Below are 19,890 nucleotides of genomic sequence, written 5' to 3'. Positions count from 1 at the left end.
AATCAAAGACTCTCTACACCTGAAAGTTGCCATTTTGGAAAACTCTCCTTTAATCCTTAGCTCTTTCACCATGTTGCCTTTGGGTAACCTGAGTGCTCTCTTTTCCTTTTCAACATGATCATCGCAAACAATGACAAACTTCCCTTGTCCTCAGGGTGATTGAATAGGTCTTACAGTGGCTATTATTATTTGTTTTTTTTTCTACTGAGAGAACTCATGTCTGAATAGATACTGACAGAACCTTATTAGATGTGACATGGCTGTAATCCTGAAACTGACAAAAGTGAAGTCACCAATGGACAACATTGGACTTGTCTGCACTGCTCAAATAAAAATAAATGGTTGTTCTTTTGTCTATTAATCACTGTATTTTGCCTTAACATGGGCATTAGTGAACCTTGAAAAGCAACAACAACATGAACCGACTTTACCTTACAGATACTTTACATGCATCATGAAAAACACATTTAACATTTCCTATAATTTGTGCACCGATCACATCCGTCTTATGTGCACGCTGTAATTTCCCTGACTGAATCCTCAATAACATCCTGTGTAGTCTGAGGACATCTGAGGGGACAGCTTGGACTGACCCTCCACCACATCACACACAGGACAGGACAGAACAGAGGCTATTATCCCAGCCCCGGCTAATGACAGAAGAATGAGAGAAACAGGCAGGAAGCTGTCCCCTCTGATCTCTATTATTTAAAAGCGTCCTTATTATTGCTTGTGTATTGTTTTGTCTCGATGTGATCCCGTAAACTACTGTTTTTAAGTTGGAGGACTGGGACCCGACAGTGACAGTAGATTTCGGCTGAGGTTAGGTGAAATTTGATAACAGGGACAAGGGCATCCCTATTTGACTGATGATACTGTTGGTCAAATAAAAGTTAAGATTAAGGTAAAATATTCAACTTCCACTGATCGTAATTAGGGTGGTGCATCTGATTGTCTTTGAGGATGTGAACAAAGGCTTGGACGTAGGACAAAAGGAGAGCAAACATTATATTAGAATATTACGGTTTCTTTTTACATCTACAACTTTATCTACTCTTTGACTACAATAATGAAAGACTCCTACAAAAATGCTATGATTGCAATAATGAAAAGGCTGTGTAGGCAAACCAGTGGCCCAGAGCATATATAGGAAAAAACAGAATGGCAATATGCAATTATATTAAAGTTATACAAATCTGAATTGTAGAAAACACAGTTTGAAAATAAATGACAATTAAAATAATAATCAAAAACAAGGGAAAGTTCTGCTTTGCGGTTAACCTTAGAATCCTATCTGAGTCTGAACAGGAAAACAAGCTGTCAATCAAATTCTTTTCTTCAAGTTATATAAAAACACGAGTTTCAGAATAAGCTGGCAAATTATCTTTGCTTCTTATCTAGATGTGCTGTCACGAAGTATTTGAACTTGTCTCAGCTTACAAGGAAGCCGACCCCGTCTTCGAAAGATTATGTACCTACACAACTGAACTAAAGCCAGGGCTTGTTGTTTTATCTTGGTACTTGGTACATGTTCCTTTCTGCCTCATAGCTTCATCAAGTGGAAAACAAACACTTCTCTCATAAAAGTCATTGCTCCACAGGACACCTTAGAGATTTATGAATGAATTAAACTAATTGTAACGCTGTGCAGTGAAACACAACACACCAACTTCTGACTATGGCAGACAGATCACTGTTGACTCTGGACAATGCAGACAAAGAGTAGAGAAGGTCTAAATCGTGCAGAGACACTTCCCTCCATAACCCAATCTATGTCCAACAGACAAATGAGAATAAAAAGTCCAAATTTCAATGCAAACACAGACACGCTCATTCAAACTGGCAGTGTTTTTCTCTCACTGGTTTGTTTTGGAAAACAGAGGCATCAGAGGACAATAGGCCTGTGACCCATATCTGTGCCTGACACAGACAAACAGGAAGAGATCCCCCTTTGCATAATGGGGTATTCCTGACTCCCAGTTGAGGAGGGAGGAAGAATGGAGTTGGGGGAGGGGGTAGATCATCCTGTCATCTAAAATATCCACCTAGAAACATTTCTGACACCAGTTTACCAGGAGAGACCAAGTATCTTTTTCCAGTGAGCTGAAATTTACAGAGAAAAACAAAAGTCACACATAGAGATTTATTTCTTTCTCTCTCTCTCTCTGTACCTACACTCAGGATCTCACCTTCCTCACTTTCACTGTGCATCCACCCACGACACGATGTAACTAGTTAAGAACCGGCTTCTCTTCATTTATAGTCTGGTTCGGCTGCATGATATATCTGACACGCATCGAGCCAAATCTGAAAGTAACAACACTTCAAAAACCCCTGAAAGAAATCTGACGTTCTGATCAACAGTGGTATCTGAACAATGTGTTTCCTTCCAACTGAAACCTTGCTGTGTTATTAAGCCTGTCTCAACACTCTTATCTGCATAGCTGTAGAATGACATACAATCACATCTGGCGTCACAGAGGAATAAAATGCAATGAGACATCTACTATTCAACAATGTACAGTAGACTACAGTTGATAACAGATCATTATTCCTTTTTAAACAGGTGCAGAATGCCAGACATTTATGTACAATTAAAGTTCATTACCTAAAACTAATCATTCACTTTGGCAAATCTGTTAATTTCCTCTAGTTACATGCTACCTTAGAATTTCTTATCATGGTATCAGTACATGTGTAAGAGTAGGTTACAGTGATAATGATGGTCACATCACAACTGATTGATTAAATAAAGAGACGAATGAATGGAAGGGAATGATAAGTAGAAAAAAATAGTGAACAACTGACCTCTCTCCCGTTCTGTCACATAGAAAGGAGCAGTGATTGCGATTCTCCGTGGACTCGGATAATCGTTAACTACAGAAGGTGAAGAAATTCAGCTACAAGTCCATTTGTTTTGGCAGACATACTTTTCAAAAAGTTTTATAGCGCTAGAATAATTTTATTTCTATCTATTCTAAAAGCAAACTGTGAGTCATTTAAACTGGCTAAGGTGTACTTTCACAACATCAACTGTGATTCGACAAACTTTTTCTTTCTCTGAGATTTAAACTAGTTTTTCTTTCAAATTGAAAGTAGAATGAATAACGTGTAAAGTAGGGCAGTGCATAGTATTCACCAATGAAAAAACAAACTGGAGACCTAATCTTGATCTTGTACGTGCGTCAGAACTTGTAGTAGTTTTTTAAGATGTTTCAGTATCACAAAGTAACAGTTTTCAGTACTTACAGTAATCCAAAGCAAAACGGAACTGCCAATACTTAGTTTCTGTATTGTAAACAAACTATAAACCAAGGCTCAATTTACAGCATATAGTATTTGTTCTGAAACAGGAATTTGTACGCTCCAGAACTACATACATTATTGGAGCGAATCAGTGACTTGTGTGCGTCCATCCAATGGTACAAAGCAAAAATGAAGTTAATAGCTAATTCGGCATACTCAGTGTTCCAAAATCTAAACGTAAGGGCTAAAATATGGTCCATTTTGACACCTACAGTGCAACTTTCTGTATCCATGACAACAAGACACTTACTGTTTCTGCTCACACGTTTGAAGTCTTATAACGATTAGTCAATGTTTAATAATTTCTTAAGATCCAGAGATCTGGCTCTCTTGATAAGTTATAGTCGTTGCTATTTGAGACTACAGTGGCATCATAGTTTAAGGTTATGTGATTTAATTTACAGACCCACTGACGTGTTTGTTTTTATTTATTTTGTTTTTTCTTATTTACGTTTTCCCAACACTGTATCTTGGAAAATGTTGCGTCAAAGTCTTCACACGTGCGAACAGACCAGTAAACCAGACGTTTTGTGTTACCATGGATACAGAGAATCACAGAACATGAACTACACATTAAGCCTTCCTTTATAGCCTATTAGTTTACATTTTGAAGACCTTAGTACACTGAATTAGCTACTGACAGTTTTGTTTTGCTTTATCCTATTTGAAGGCTTAAGAACTGTTAGTGGATTACTGGGACAACTGAAGACATCCATAGAAACAATATTATCATAATGCAAAATATGCAGCATTCTAGTGTTTACAAGATGCGTAAGTCATAATTACGAGATCTGTATGGTATAATTATGACTTAGTATCTCATAATTACAAGATCTGTATCTCATAGTATAGAAATACTGAGTCATAATTACCAGATATGATCTACATATTTGTTCTTTGCTGAATACAATGCACTTTCATAGAATTTAGCTACTTTAAAACTGTTTAGATCTTAGGTGTGAAGTTTGCTAAATAAATCAACACTTGGATTTTGGTTTTTTGCCTCAAAAAAAGTAACCTTTAAGGTGATTGCCTGTACTGTGTCTGTGTCTGCAAAGAACTGATTCCGATATTAGAAAATCGCTTCTTGGCAGGGAGTCACTTTTTTGTCACTACACCTGTAACAGTTCGCACAGTTCTGATCATTTGTGGTCAACAGAGGGCGCTGTAACCTTTGGGCGCTCACTGCAGCTCACCGGTATCTCGTGTGAGTTCTTGTTGACTGTGTGGAAGTAGAGCATCTTCTCTGCCAAAAGCAGCAGCGCTCTAAGTTGATGTTTTACAGGATCCAGAGTAGTCGCCTCAAACAACCTATCTCACTGTCTGAAAGCAGTTTTTTTTTTGGCTACGCAGTTTCCGAAACCTAAGTTACAAAATGGCCTTTCAGTATCCCCAGGCCTATCGTGACGAGTCCGTTGTAAGTAAACGTTGCTGGCTGACTAGCCTAGCGTGCTAATACGCCGGGATGCTTAATCATCATGCTGTTTCATTCAATTGAAACGAGCGTCTGCTTTGTTAGCATGCTAGTTAGCTTAGTCAGGTCTGCCAGCCCAGGCTGACTTGGTCGGCGAGTGCATGAGCAGGTGTCCCCACTTTCCCATAGCATACTAGAAATTCCGTACGTAGCTTATTAGCTAACTAGTTTGCAATTTCGTTGAGGTAGCTAACCAATTACGATGCTAGCTTACTAGCGTTATCGCAATTCTGATGCCACACCTAATGTTAGCTTAACGTGAACACCAGCTAGGTGGTATCTTAACACCTGTCGTTACGTTCTCAGGCGGATGACTATCATGGCTCCAAAGTACCGGATCCATACAGCTGGCTTGAGGACCCGGACAGTGAAAAGACACAGGTGACTGTTAAATCCTCACCAGATTTAAAATCACGGTCTTAATCTTCCAGCGTCCTATCATATTTGGCTAAACATCACTCGCTGTGTCAGTGTTGCTGTTATTGCATTTTATACGTAATATCTTGTTTTATAATTGTTCAATTGACGGAAGTCTCTTATGCCACCCTGCTTCCAAATATTGGTGCTAGTAATTGTATGCTTTAATTCCTAATAATTAAGTGAGGTGCATGAGATTGTGGGAGTCATACCCATAACGTACCAGGCTTAGTTTTGCTGATGGCAGCAGGGGCCTGTCCCCAGAAGCCAGTTTAGTGAGTTCTCTACATACAGTAACCTTGCAGAGTAAAAACTAGAAGCCCCTCTCATTTGTGTCATGGTGTAAAAACACCAGTTAGGATTTTACTCGGACAAATACTCAGATACGCCGGTTGGCTTCTTAGAAATGGATGCAAAGATCATAGCACACTGATGTGTAAAGCCTTTCTGTGATGGCATTGTTCTTCCTTCACCAGGCCTTTGTCAGCGCTCAGAACCTGCTGACTTTGCCATTTTTAGAGCGCTGTGAGGTGCGAGACCTGTTCAAGGAGCGTATGACAGAGCTGTATGACTACCCCAAGTATAGCTGCCCCTTCAAGAGAGGGAGCAGGTGAGGCGAGGCACAATACATTTTAGCATTTAGTACACATTTCATTAGTGATAGAAGCATCTCAGGTTTATTCATGAAAATCCATCGAAAGGTCATAACATTTTAATTCAGCAACAGTAATAAGTACACTGTTTTTTTATGCATTAATAGTGTCTAGTAGATCATCTATTGTGTTCTTTTTTTTATTTTAGGTACTTCCACTTCTACAACACAGGCCTTCAGAACCAGAGTGTTATGTATGTGCAGGAAAGTCTAGATGCTGAGCCCACAGTGTTCTTGGATCCCAACACATTTTCTGATGATGGGACAGTTGCCCTGAGAGGTAAAGCTGAACTTTGCTTTACGTTTGTGCTTGTTAAAGAGTAACTATTACATTTTGCAAGATATTGACGTAAAAGATGCATGAAATACCAACATACAGATAACAATTGTTACGTGTCTCTGTAGTAGTTTGTTAATAATCCTAGAATATAAATTGTTGCTGGATATTGTACCGAAATACTTAATATTTAATTGACATTTGCCTGCTATTTATAGCATCTGTGCTATCATACTTCTGTCCCACTTCTTAAAGGCTATGCATTCTCTGAGGATGGAGAGTACCTGGCATATGGCACCAGTGCCAGCGGGTCGGACTGGGTGGAGATCCGATTCCTGCAGGTTGAAGGTGCTGTGCCTCTGGAGGACCACCTGGAGCGAGTCAAGTTTAGCTGCATGTCCTGGACACACGATGGAAAGGGACTTTTTTACAACTCCTACCCTGACCAGGAGGGAAAGAGTGATGGTAAAGTGAAAACAGTGTTACAAGTTTTCCTTTAAAATATGAAAGAAAAAAAATCATTATCTCATTTGTAAAGCTCTATATGAAACAGATATTTGAGACTAAAGGCAGCTAGATCATCAGGAGAAATTGTTTCTGTGCTGATCGTTTGTGGTTCTCTGCTCTTATAGCCATCAGCGTTTCGTCTGCAGTCTGCACCCACACGTCTTCTCTCTCATGAGACCACTGATATAATCATAAAGTTTTTGTCTGTGATAGGCACTGAAACGTCCACCAACCTTCATCAGAAGCTATATTTCCATGTTTTGGGGACACCACAATCCGAGGACGTGCTGTGCGCTGAGTTCCCTGACCACCCCAAATGGATGAGTGGGGCTGAGGTAAACCTGAACAGTCATTTTTTAATTGTTAGCAAAAATAAAAACAGTAACTGGAGAGGGCTTTGTTACGTGATATTATGGTAGAAAGGTATAGTGATTGCCTGTATATTGCAGGTATCAGATGATGGGCGGTTTGTGCTACTGTCTATCAGGGAAGGTTGTGATCCAGTCAACAGACTGTGGTATTGTGACCTCCAGGGCACAACTCAGGGTATTACAGGTGGGTTATATGTATTTATTTGTCTTTCTCTCCAGGGTATAATCACACATCCACATCCAAAATTAGAGTCAGAATTTACAGCCTTAAAAAAAATATTTGTCCCCCTTTTTTTTTTTTTTATTTATTTTTTTAAGGTTGTAAACTTTTAAGACAATACACATTTGTTAAAGTTAAGATAACACTATTGGATTTAATGTTATGTGATTTAAAAATATTAACCTCAATATTTGACCTCGACTCATTCTAGTCTTTTTTGTTATTTGGTTCTTTATAGATTGCCACCCTTTATAGACTCTCACAATTTCCTCTTAAAGTAATAGCAAGCAAATAAATAAATCAAGCAAGCAAATAAATCATTTAGGGCAGCATTCTGCCACCTCACCGCTAGAAGGCCCCATGTTTGCTCCTTTTTGTGTGGAGTTGCATGTTCTTCCCATGCTTGTGTGGGTAAATTTCTCACAGACGTGTATGTTAGGTTTGTTGATTACTCCAAGTTGCCCATAGGTACAATGTAAGCATGAATGGAATGTCTGTCTGTGTATGTCTCTGTGTGTTGGCCCTGTGATAGTTTGTTGACCTGTCCAAGTTTTACCAAAGACAGCTGGGATAGGCTCCAACCTTTTATCTGGTAGACATTTAGACAAGTCTCTGCTTTCAGTTAGAGAGGATATACGATTGGACAGAACTGTTGATATGGTTAAAGGGAATACTAAAGCAGTTTATAATATATATTGTGACATTAACATGTAGTGTATCTTGGAAATTTACATGAAATCCAACCAATTCAACAGGAAGCATATTAGAGTGCTGTAGATCACGTTTGATGGCAAACCTGCACTTAAAAGAGGATTACCACACTTTTTTTTTTTTTTTTTTTTTACATGTAGATCTGTGTTAATTTGGTGGTTTCAAGTGTAATCTTGTTGTCCTGACAGTTGTTGTTGGTTCTGGTCCTCACTTACAGTACTTGACTGAACGATGTGGTCTAAGACACCGTGGTCAACCTTGGCTTAGGAGGTGGAGCAGTTTTCCAATAATTTCAAAGTGATTGGTTCAATTCCTAGCTCCCCCTATTACGAGCCAAAGTGTCCTTGAGCAAGACAATTAAACCTATGTTAATTGCTCCTTGTTTGTGCAGGCCACCCTGTATTATAGAACTGAAACTGAGAAAAATGAACTGCACATACAGTATCTAGTGTATGTTTATCATGGCAAGCATTTCCTACTTTGCTTACTGTAGTCTGTCTATTATTTTGCAGGTTCAGTGCTTTCAGTATAGGTCTAAAATACTACACCTATTGTTCCTAGGACTTTTGCCATGGGTGAAGCTAATCGACAACTTCGATGCGGAGTATGAGTACGTGACCAATGAGGGCACACTGTTCACTTTTAAAACTAACTTGGATGCCCCACGTTATCGCCTCATCAACATCGACTTTGGCTCTCCAGCTCAGAGCAACTGGAAGGAGCTGATCCCTCAACATGACAAGGATGTCATTGGTGAGCTGCTGCGATACATTTTAACGGTTCTTCAATGATGTCAGATGATCTGTTTCTGATCGAAATTAATTTCCTTGACCATGTCTTGTCTGCAGTATTCGCCACCTGTACATACTCAAGCTACCTATTTGTATGTTTCCTCCACGATGTGAAGAATGTGTTAAAAATGTATCGTCTGAGCTCGGGGGAGGAGCTGAGGACCTTCTCCCTTGATGTTGGATCCATAGTAGGTTTTACAGGGCGAAAGCGGGATTCAGAGATCTTCTACTATTTCACCTCTTTTTTATCCCCAGGTACTAGATTGGCAAATACTTTGTGCTTTTGATAAGCATAGCTACTCAGTTTGTGTAGGTATAGATGCTGTGTAACTTTGATAGTTTCTGCTGTTAGATGATGATGATGATGATAATAATGATAATAAGAATAATTTAAAGACTAAATAGCTAAGCAGTTAACGGTTAGGCTAAAAAAACTTCTAACTTTACTAACATGAAAATTAGTCACGGAAAATAGCATTTGTTACAATATAAATGATGTTCTTTCATCCTCATAGCCATCATTTACCACTGTGACCTGACCAAGAAGCCACTGAAGCCACACATCTTCAGAGAGGTCACTGTCAAAGGGTTCAATCCCTCTGACTACCAGACCACCCAGGTAGCTAGAATGTTGGCCTATTTGTACATTTGTGTAATACCTTAAAAGATTTCTTTATGTCCTTTATGTTGATAATATATCTGATATCTTTATGGGCAGTGTATTTATATATAGATCCAAAAGTAGTGCTGTTTCAAGCTTTCTGAAGTGAAATAAATGTGCTCATAATCTGTCTTTGTTCTTGTTTTTGCCAGATTTTCTATCCTTCCAACGATGGCACTGAAATTCCTATGTTTATAGTTCACAAAAAAGGCATCAAATTGGATGGCTCCCATCCAGGTTTTCTGTACGGCTATGGTGGTTTTAACATCTCCATCACACCAAGCTACAGCGTCTCCCGGCTGATCTTTGTCCGACACCTGGGAGGAGTCCTGGCTGTTGCCAACATCAGAGGAGGAGGGGAGTACGGGGAGACCTGGCATAAAGGTGAATGGAAATCTGACACACTGCAATAACTGTGATCATGTGAACAGACAGCACATATAAGAAGCATGTCCTATTTGTCCAGGATTCATGTGGTTTTGTAATTCACCAGATGTGAGCAATGCAGCAGGAAAAACAGAATGAATGCTTTGAGTGATGCTGATAAGTTTTGTTTTTGTCCTGTTTACAGCTTTCTTGATATTTATCGAGTCGTCTTCATCCATCTGGTTTTCATGTTTCAAACAATAATCCCAGCACAAGCAGTTGAGATACATACTTTTTTCTCTTTAGCTGGCATGTTGGCCAACAAGCAGAACTGCTTCACAGATTTCCAGTGTGCAGCTGAATATCTCATCAAGGAGGGCTACACTTCTTCCTCCAAACTGACTATAAATGGAGGCTCTAATGGTGGCCTGCTTGTAGGTATGTATGCTGCTGGCAAAAGAACAACAAATGCTACATTGGCCATGAGTAAAAATTAAATGAAGCCTCAAATACTTTCTTTGCTACAAAGTTATTATCTTGTATGAATCTGTTTGTCTGCTTCTTCTCTCAGCGGCCTGTGTAAACCAGCGGCCTGAGCTGTTTGGCTGTGCTGTAGCTCAGGTTGGTGTCATGGACATGCTGAAATTCCACAAGTTCACAATTGGCCATGCCTGGACCACAGACTTTGGCTGCTCAGAAGACAAAGACCAGTTTGAGTGGCTCATCAAGTAGGTGCTCTCTGATCAGAATGTAGAGTCATACTAAAGTATACAGTGTTGAATTCAAAACTACTGTCTTAGTAGCAAGCATTTTCAGCTTTGTCTGGATCTGTGGTGGCTGAGGATGATGTGTGTTTTGATGTGCACAGTTTTACAAGTAAAACAGTGATAAATAATCTAAACATTCTCAAGAAAACTGGTATCTGAACACCAAAATTAAAAAACTGAATACTTGCCCACCGAATTACTATCTGAGTAGCTGAATATTCAGGTCCAGCCCTTCCAATTTCCTGCTCCACCTGTGTTGCAGATACTCCCCCCTCCACAACATTCGTGTCCCTGATGACAACGGGGTCCAGTACCCGGCAGTACTTTTGCTGACGGGGGACCACGATGACCGGGTGGTGCCTCTTCATTCTCTTAAATACATTGCCACCCTGCAGCACATTGTGGGTCGGAGCCCCAAGCAGACAAACCCCCTCTTCATCCTTGTGGACACAAAGTCAGGCCATGGCGCAGGCAAGCCCACCAGCAAGGTCATCCAGGAGGTGGCTGACACCTACGCCTTTATTGCTCGCTGTCTTAACATTTCCTGGGTCAAATAACCTGCACCACTGATTTTTGTGTGTGTGTGTGTGTGTATGTATTTCTGTTATCAAATACTGAATATACCAACATGTTCACATATTTTGATATCCTTAAACCAACATTGCATTACCTCTGAACTCAATCAACCAGCCATCATTACTTTTTTTTAATTTGTTTGTGTTTATCTAGTTTGGTCTCCCTCCACCTCTCAACAAGACCCTGTTACTAGACAAACTCATCGGGAGCTCTGGCTTTATTTGCACATAACTATTAGCTAACACCAATCACCCAGTTTCTTTAGGCCATGTTTGTTTTCCATGTTTTGGCCGTGTAAAAGCAGGGGCTACATTCAAAGTTACAGTAATCAGCCAAGCATAGTCATGAGGTCAAAGTGGCAAAAGATTATTAAAACATAATGCATATTTATTTTGTTTGTACATAGATTGAATGGGTTGTTTGGATATTGCAGCTAGTACATTTGTGACAGTGCTGTGCAGATGGTGACACTGCAGTTTGACAGTATTGCTGTGGATGTGAGTACAGAGACTTCCAAAAAGACAGCTGTGTGCGCGTGTGTGCGTGCAGGTGTTTAAATGTCAGTCCCCACGTTTCCCTCAGACGACTGATGACTTCTACCTCTTGACATGTGCTGATTGTTTCCCTTTCAATGGGGACAAAACACAATGCCACAACTACAATAAACAACTTTTTAAATCTTGATTTGTCCCAGTCCATTAATTGATCCGGTAAGACAAGTTTAATTAAGGTGGCTAGTTTTTCTCTTTGTGTGCTGCTCCATACAACATAAATAAATTTCCCTGCTAAAAAATAAAACATTTGGCTGTGAAACAATTGATTCTGAAAATAAAACAGTTTTAACCTAAAACTAACGTGGCGGATTCAAATTTATTTTAAATTAAAATTGTAAGTGTCTGGTCCTCCAGCAGGGGGCAATAACTTGGAAAAAGACCAACACGTGCCCCACGAGTAGAAAATGGGGGTGGTCTAACAAAGGGCCTCATCTATTTAATGTTAACTTCTTTGGTATTTTATGTGTGAAATATGTATACCACATTGAGTTTTGAAAGGTTCCTCTTCAAATGGACATTTTCTCTATTGGAATTTTGCTTTACCAAAATGTTTACACATTTAATTTACAATCTGCAAAGAAATAAAGGCAAAAGGTAATACTTCAGATATTTTGATGAATGCTGGATTTAATTTAAATATGAAAAATAAACAACCTTCAGTTTGATTTTATTACATGAATTGAACTTAAATGTTTGAAAAGTGATATGTCCTGTTATTAAAAGAAATTAAATCAATGTAAAACATCACAAAAAAGATACCAAAAACAACGTGTAACTTTTCATTGTGTCTTCACTTGTCACATTTAAATTCTCATTACTGTCCCCTAAATTTGATATTATTTCCCTAAAATCTCACACCAGCTGAAAAAAGGCTGTTAGGCCTACACAGCTTTGGACAATTCCAATATGAACCTTGAAGGTTTAGCAGGTCAAAACCATCTCTTTTTTGGTGTCAAGGCTTTGAAATCTGTAGAGGATCCTTGGAATATTTCTATCAACACAAACAAGTCATATTAAACAAGCTTAAAAATGGTTAAAAATGACAGCAAAGATTTACAAAATTGTTGCAATATACTATCTTACAACTTGTGTAAGGAAAATATTCATCATGAAAATGTTCTCGTATTTTGGGGGGAAATGCACTGAAAGTAGGAACAGATGTAATGTTAGATTTTTACCAAATGCCAGAAAAACCTTAAAGATTACATTTTCAGGCTTGATAGTAAGGTTTGCTGGCATAATGAATGTGATGATGAATGTGATTCGTATGCTGGTGTAAAGCAGACAGTTTACTCAGCTTCAGTGTGGAACAAAAACACAACTCAGAATAATTATAACCCTTGACACCAAACTTAACATTAAAGTCAGACTTAATGCTATATGTACTTTAAACAATGGTATTTTTTGTATACCTTTTAACACTATTTGGATATTTATCTACTTATTCCAAATCTTCAATCTTTGGGTCAGAGTGAAATAGCTTTGAAGTGAATTAATGCAGTTATGACTAAATGACCTATAATTTATGCACAGGAAAAAAACTACACAAATCATTTTAACACAGTCCCAACATGTGTATGTTCTAAATAACACCAGTATCGTAATAAGCACCAGCAGGCTTTAAAAGGCAAACTGAAATCAGAGTTAAAAACATTTGATAACACACTATGACATATGCGACATAACATATTATGCGGTTTGATAGCTGTTTGATTTGAATTTTCTGGAAAACAAAAAAACAAAAAACAAAACGCAGAGTCATCTTAATCCTGTTGCAAACATTGATGCATAGAGAGTTTTGTTTCATACATTAATACATGCCCGGAAACACGGTGGCAATTTCAAGACGCACATGGAAGAAAGAGAGACTAAACTAAACCAGCAGATGGCGCCTGACAGCTCACTGAACCCTGCTCAGGCCCGCGTAGACTAGTGTGTGGACCAGGAGTGATGAGCTGCTCCACTTCTAAACTTTACATAAGCCAATATCATCTTCTCTGTACCGAAGATGCTGAAGCGTCATAACACAAGTAGGCTGCCTCCATTTTGTATCTACAGACTGCTTAAATTATATACTACATCACGACAAATTCTAGCCCAGAGTCTATGTTTTGGAGTGGAAATATTTTACATTCTCATTTCCCAAACTGTCTCGGACTAGCGAGTTTTATTTTTTGTCAATCTGACTGACTGACTGATATTTGAAGACTTTTTGAAACACTCGAGGAGCACTCACCTGTGACCGTGAGTGCGGAAATCACTACTCATCCTATGTTGAGGGACTATGCTACTCGGCGGAAGAGTAACAAAATTGCCGGTGGAACAACTGTTGTTCTAGTTTTAACTTTGTTAATTTTCAGTAGCGGAAATGTGCTCTAGAGAGATAATACTAGACCGCAAAACCTGAATTTATTTTTTAGAAAAACTATTTTGCCTATCTTGTCTAACCTGAAAAGTATCTGTTACGGTGCCAGCTTCTCTTTTTACAAATTTTTATTAAAATAGTTTTTTTAATTATAAATTCTATCTATTCTAATTATTAAATCTATCTATCGAGTTGTTCCAGGTGATTGTCTGCAATAAACCGATGGATGGCGCTATGTATCTTAATCCCATCCTTAGTTGTTTAGTTTAATCAGTCCTCCAATCACTGATCTGGGGTCAGTTCACTTTTCCTTCTCTCTGGGAAAACAACGTTGAGTGGGTTGGAAGCAGATGTCGGATCAGTAAAGGTTTGGCACTGCAGAAAGAGAAATTAAATTTAAGGGGTAGGAATGGGGATGGAGACCTGGCTGTTTTGTGGTTTGTCGGAGTAAATTAGTCCTGCTGGCTTTCAAAGAAGCAAATAAGTACCTTTTTTCTTGGTTTTGCATAGTTGAATAGTGCTTGTAAACAGGCGGGGTGGGGGATGTGAGGTATGGATCAACAAGAGAGAGTGGGGGAAGGCTACAGGAGCATGATGGGGGAGGCCATGGATGTCGCATGGTTTGAAGAGAGATGATTAAGCTCTGAGACACGCAGAAGACTGGCTTCAAATTCACCAATGCAGTGACTGTCTTGGGATATAGGAAAACTTGAAACACGAGCTTCTTTTGCTGCTAATATGCTCCCAAATATCCAACTTCAGGAAGGCTTTCTTTTGAGTACTAAATGATTAGGACAAGTAGATTGGCCGGCATGGGATTTGAGCTTGGAAACAGCCTTTTGTCAAATATTGGGAGCTGAAATGAAAATGTCCATCATCCATGGATCATTTTGTAGATGATTCTCCAGATCTGTACCACATGCTTCCAACAATCTGTTGGTTCACTGAGGCACATTTAAAACAAATCTGCCTGGCCCTCACGTTGCTGCAGCTTATGTTACAGTGTCACTATAAAATATTCATCCATGGAAAATCTCTTTGATTCCAGTCGGTCACTTGGCTTCATGCAGGTTAAAGTCAGTCTAAACATGTAATTCAAACTAGAGCATCGGCAGGCTCATAGTCCGGCAGGTTGAACTCTAATTCTCTCCCCATTTTCACACAAAAAGGAGGATGTCGGCTCCCTCTTCTACAGGTGAGTCGATTTTTCGAACCTTGCTTTCTTTTCTACAGTTTAAATGAATAGCACTAACTGCAGCAGAGCTTGTTGTAAGCCCCCCACCCCCCCTGAAGCTGCAGAACCTGCTTTTTATTGACCTGAAATGACCGGCTTTTTAACAACATACTCAGCAAGGTGACGGATCGCTTGTTTTATCGAACACATTCAATAAAGTTGTGAAGCTAAAGGGGCGCGCGCATGCACAAACGGAAACCTATGATTTTGTGAAAATTGCATATGGGAGTAAGACGAGTGTAGGGAAAAAAATAGAAGAAATGGAAAACCAGCGACAAAACAAATGGTAAAGATCAGTACAAGGTCTCTGTCTTTTCAGGATCACTTTAAAGTCCCCTTAAAGACTAGTAAACAAATACTAACGTGGTTCTGCTTAAGGAAATGCATCGATCATTGGGTTACAATAGAAGTCTTCATATTATTGTTACAAAAGTTTTTAAATGCTCAAATGAACCCAAGAAGAAGCAGAAGACACACTGACCTGTCGAATCCCGGCTAAAAGATCAAACGAAAAAAATCAAACGAGGAACTGCAGAGGTCTAAATGGATATTTTGTCCAATTGTGCGCAGATTTTGGCGCACCGGTTGCAGCGGCGCTTCTTCTCTGTCCTCCCCCTCCGCTCTGACGTCACCGATATTTCATTCAGATATTTTCCTCCTGTTTACTCCTCCTAGAGGAGACTTTGTCGGAATGTAAAGCAGCCAGGATGACGGGATTTACCCGAAAAAGATTCTTTTGCAAAATTTTCTCGCTCTTGCTCACATGTAACTGAATGGAAAATTCGTGTGCTGGGACCAGGAAGTGGTAATAATATAGTCCACACAATCAGGAAAATGTGCTGGATGGAATGTGTCTTATAAAATTGTTTATCAGTTTTACACAAATATTGAATGGGATTTTAAATCAACTATTTCATGGGTTTTGTTAAATGAAGCCAGAAAATGAAGGAAATGTCTTACCAGCTTTTGGATGACGTTGTGGTCATGTATCAAGCACATGCTGCTTCTGTGACATTTGTTAATTTTTTTCGTTGATTTAAAATATTTCTAAACGAAATCTGAATATACTTCATAGAAAGAAATAACATAAAATGTAAAATATACATTTTCTTCTGCACAGATATGAGACACAAAGCTCCAAGCATGTGAATTAAAACTCTGAACTGCACAATTTGGAAAAGTCCACCTTTTGAAAGGAATTATACAATTATTAAAACAATTAGCTTGTGCTTGTAAATGGTTTTTAATGGTCAAACTCTGTAGCTCCTGTAAAGTGACCCCATATTAGAGTAGATGACCTGCTTTGCCAACACTGTTTACACTTCCCTGTAGAGGATATAAAAGGTGAAGATTGGTGGCTGGAATGCATGAAGTAAACAATAAAAAACACCTCATCACTTAATAAGAAAGAAGAAAAGAGTGAGACGAACTTCCTGAACCCTTTGAACTGCTTTGACAGCAATGCAGGGTAAAGTCAAATTTCCTCTGGGAGCCTATATGATGAGGAGTGGGGGTTGGGTGGGGTTAGCTGGGGTGAGGGAGTCCAAAGTCTGCACAGAAAAGTTGGTATTTAAACAGTACAGGAATCTCCTTGTCTTCATGAGGTCAAATGCTCATAATAATTTAGTTTGTTTAGTTCATTTTGCTCATGCACAATGAGTTTCTCATAGGCTCTAAAGAGCTGATAGAAGCGGATAAATAAAAGTTTAAATTTGGTTTTAAAATGAACATGTAGAGGTCAATCAAAATCTATACCAGGTCAAAATAGTCTTTGCCTTCCTGTTAGTTTACACTTGCAGACCATCATGCACATTAATTTAAAGGGGGTTCAAGTGATGCATTTTTAAAAAGTTTCTTTCTTTCTTAGAGAAACTTTTAATTTTCTTTCTCGTGTAGACACATGTCTGATTACACTGGCTGCAGAAACATCAAATAGCAGATATAAGTGAGTCTAAAAGATTCATTTTTTGTCCTTGAATGAGACCCATTTAACCCATTTAATGTCAAGAAATATATTCAGATCTCGAGAATAAAAATGACAAAACAAAACCAAATCTACACTGTTTAAAATCTAAATCTGAATGTAACCCTAACACAGATTCATGTTTGTTTAGTAAAAGTCAGTCCACATTTGTCATCATACTTACAATATGCACTGTAATTGTATATTTATAATTTATTATTTGTATCTTTTTATGTAGCACCTCCATGCTATTATTATTATTATTATTATTATTATTATTATTATTATTATTATTATTATTATTATTATTATTATTATTATTATTATTATCGCAGTCAGTCAGGATGAGGTTATTAAAATAACTTTAATATAAATCTGTTTCAAAACAGGCAAATCCACTGCACAATTATGTTTCGATACACTTCATGGGAAAAGTTCTCTCTGTCAGTTTACTTATTAACACATTGAAAAGATTAATGTGAAGTTAAAACAAGATTAAAAACCTATCCCGTAGCATAACTGATGAACTTGAAGTTTAACTCCCAGTAGCTGTGCAGGTTTTGAAAAACATTGTTGAATGCAAACAAAATAAAATTGTAATTGGTTGTGGAAATTTGTAGTTATATGAAATCATCAAGGAGAAAGAGACGTTATGAACTTTGTGAGCTGTGTGAAACTGAGAATGAATTGCACACTCCTTTGTGTTGTTGCAGATACTGTGATTTAATAAAATATTTTTCTTTAACCTTGGAACAGGAGTCTGTAATAGTTTGGACTTCTGGTGAAGAAAAGATTGACTGTTGAACTATGGTGATTCCAAGGTGGCAAAATTGATGTCCAAAAATGAGAAAAGAAGGCAGGACGAGCTGTTCATTCATTTATGGGACTGTAACTTTTGTAGGAGGCAGGATCTGGCTATTTTTTACATATAGCCCATGTGGGCTGGACATTGCACAATGCATCACAGAATAATAATAATAATAAAATCATGAAAAAAAGATTGATTTATAGCTTTAGAATCTTAGCATCTTATCTTAACAAAACAAACAAAAATGTTAAAGAAAATCCTGTATCTAAAACAACCAATGCACATTGAGGTATTGTGTTGAAATTCTAACCTTTATTTAGGACTTTGTTAAAGAAAAAAATCAGCTTCTTTACACATATAAAGCTGAAGAAGTGACAAATCTAAGCTATTTTATTGCATTAAGGCAAATAAAAGAGTAGCTGAAGTGTGCCTTTCACTTATAGTTAATTATAAAACATTAACACATGTTAGGTCCAGAAGCTTTCAGCGAAATGTGTGTTCACATTGAGAGTAGGTGGTTTTAAATGTCCGATAGTCTCTGTTTTAGCATTTCAGTTGCTTCCTGTCACTAACAGGCACGCCCAGAACCACCCATATCTAAATTATTCCCTGTCATTAGCTTCCACACGTCAGTGAGCTCCACTACGGTGATTTCCACTGACTTGCCCTAATCAGAAAGGTCCTGTCAGGATATGAGTGAGTGGATAACATCTGACACTGGTATCCAACCCTGTGACCCAAACAGTAATTCTAATGGCCACTGCGGAGGCCTCCTTTACAAGCATCTTCAAAAACAGGCCTTTGCGCGGGGGGCTGGGGTGGATGGATTGGGGGTGGGGGCAAAGCTTGTGAATTCCGGAGGGTGGGCTCTTTAGCTCGTGTGGGTGGAGATGGGCTTGTTGTTGTTTCATTACTCCCAACGTGTTTTTCCACTTTCCTCATACCCACGAATAACCCCCTCGAGAAACGGCCCACCGCCAGGATAGATTTGAGATTAGCTGGGACATTTCTCAATGTCTTCGGGCTTGTTGTTATCATTTGGCTGTGTGGTTTTGAGTTCTTCTCTACAGTGTTTGTTTCACGTCGGTAAATACAGTACAGTATGTAACATGAATATGCAGTAAGCCTTGTTGTGGAGGTTGAACCAACTTGATTATAATTTTCCTTTCTGTATTTCAGATAAACATTTTAATTGAATTAATTAGAATTAATAAGGTCAAACTCACACAGGTTATGTTGCTAGCTTGAGATGAAAGTTCACTCAAAGAAAGCTAAACTATGCTTTATTTAAGGTTTATTGTTTATTATATATATTTGCAGAATTTTAATCTTATTAACTTACCTTAACTTTGAGCTTTCTGCCTTTAATCATTATTATATTTGACACAGTTAACATTTAATGCTACTGCAAAATCTGTGGAAACCTGAGGATTGATTTTCCAACGCAAAGTGAAGATTGAACTAAACACATCGGTTTTCAGGTTTGTTTTCCTGGGTTTTCTAGTCGCATTCCAAAGCCGTGAGTTCAGCTTCTCCTCCGGTGCCCACTATGATGCTGGGAGGTAACTGGTCGTATGTTAGGAACATGAGCTCAAAAACAACATGTCCACGCATGGAAGGCAAAGAAAATTACCACTTTGCTTAATTCTGTGTTGTTTACAAGTTATTCTTGGTTTTAGGTAAAAGGAAATCATGTCTGGTCAGGCTGCATGTTTGGTTGTTATTTCTGTGACAAAGAGATGGGTTTGTTCAACTGAAATTTAAAACCATGCTTTAAAAAAGCCCAATCTTTATAGGTCTCGGTGAAAGTCTGAGGTAATAAAAAGTTAACACATATAGACAAATGTTACATGGCCGTATGCTTAACTAT

General features: G+C 38.4%; 1 protein-coding gene across 2 annotated transcripts; it reads left to right on the top strand.

The window, feature by feature from the left end:
• The first annotated feature begins 4,515 nt into the window (after window positions 1-4,515).
• Window positions 4,516-11,780, top strand: prep (prolyl endopeptidase). 2 transcript variants are annotated; one of them, XM_067482122.1, is made up of 14 exons: window positions 4,516-4,723; window positions 5,087-5,161; window positions 5,674-5,807; window positions 5,999-6,129; window positions 6,382-6,591; window positions 6,847-6,968; window positions 7,083-7,188; window positions 8,497-8,688; window positions 8,784-8,981; window positions 9,242-9,345; window positions 9,540-9,771; window positions 10,060-10,191; window positions 10,325-10,481; window positions 10,783-11,780. In XM_067482122.1, exons 1-14 carry the CDS (start codon window positions 4,682-4,684, stop codon window positions 11,075-11,077), a joined length of 2,130 nt encoding a protein of 709 aa, XP_067338223.1. In that variant the 5' UTR covers window positions 4,516-4,681; the 3' UTR covers window positions 11,078-11,780. The 2 variants fall into 2 exon arrangements, with proteins under 2 accessions (XP_067338223.1, XP_067338224.1); XM_067482123.1 differs by lacking the exons at window positions 4,516-4,723; window positions 5,674-5,807.
• Window positions 11,781-19,890: the final 8,110 nt, after the last annotated feature.

This window comes from Channa argus, chromosome 17 (assembly GCF_033026475.1).
Source record: "Channa argus isolate prfri chromosome 17, Channa argus male v1.0, whole genome shotgun sequence".
Taxonomy (NCBI): Eukaryota; Metazoa; Chordata; class Actinopteri; order Anabantiformes; family Channidae; genus Channa; species Channa argus.
The sequence above is the reverse complement of the archived record's forward strand: the minus strand, read 5'-3'. Positions and strand labels throughout refer to the sequence as shown.

Coding starts and splice junctions, on each gene's coding strand:
- prep (XM_067482122.1), top strand. CDS start 4,682: ATGGCCTTTCAGTATCCCCAGGCCTATCGTGACGAGTCCGTT. Junction 5,162..5,673: donor CGGACAGTGAAAAGACACAG/GTGACTGTTAAA, acceptor TTCCTTCACCAG/GCCTTTGTCAGCGCTCAGAA. Junction 8,689..8,783: donor ACATGACAAGGATGTCATTG/GTGAGCTGCTGC, acceptor TCTTGTCTGCAG/TATTCGCCACCTGTACATAC.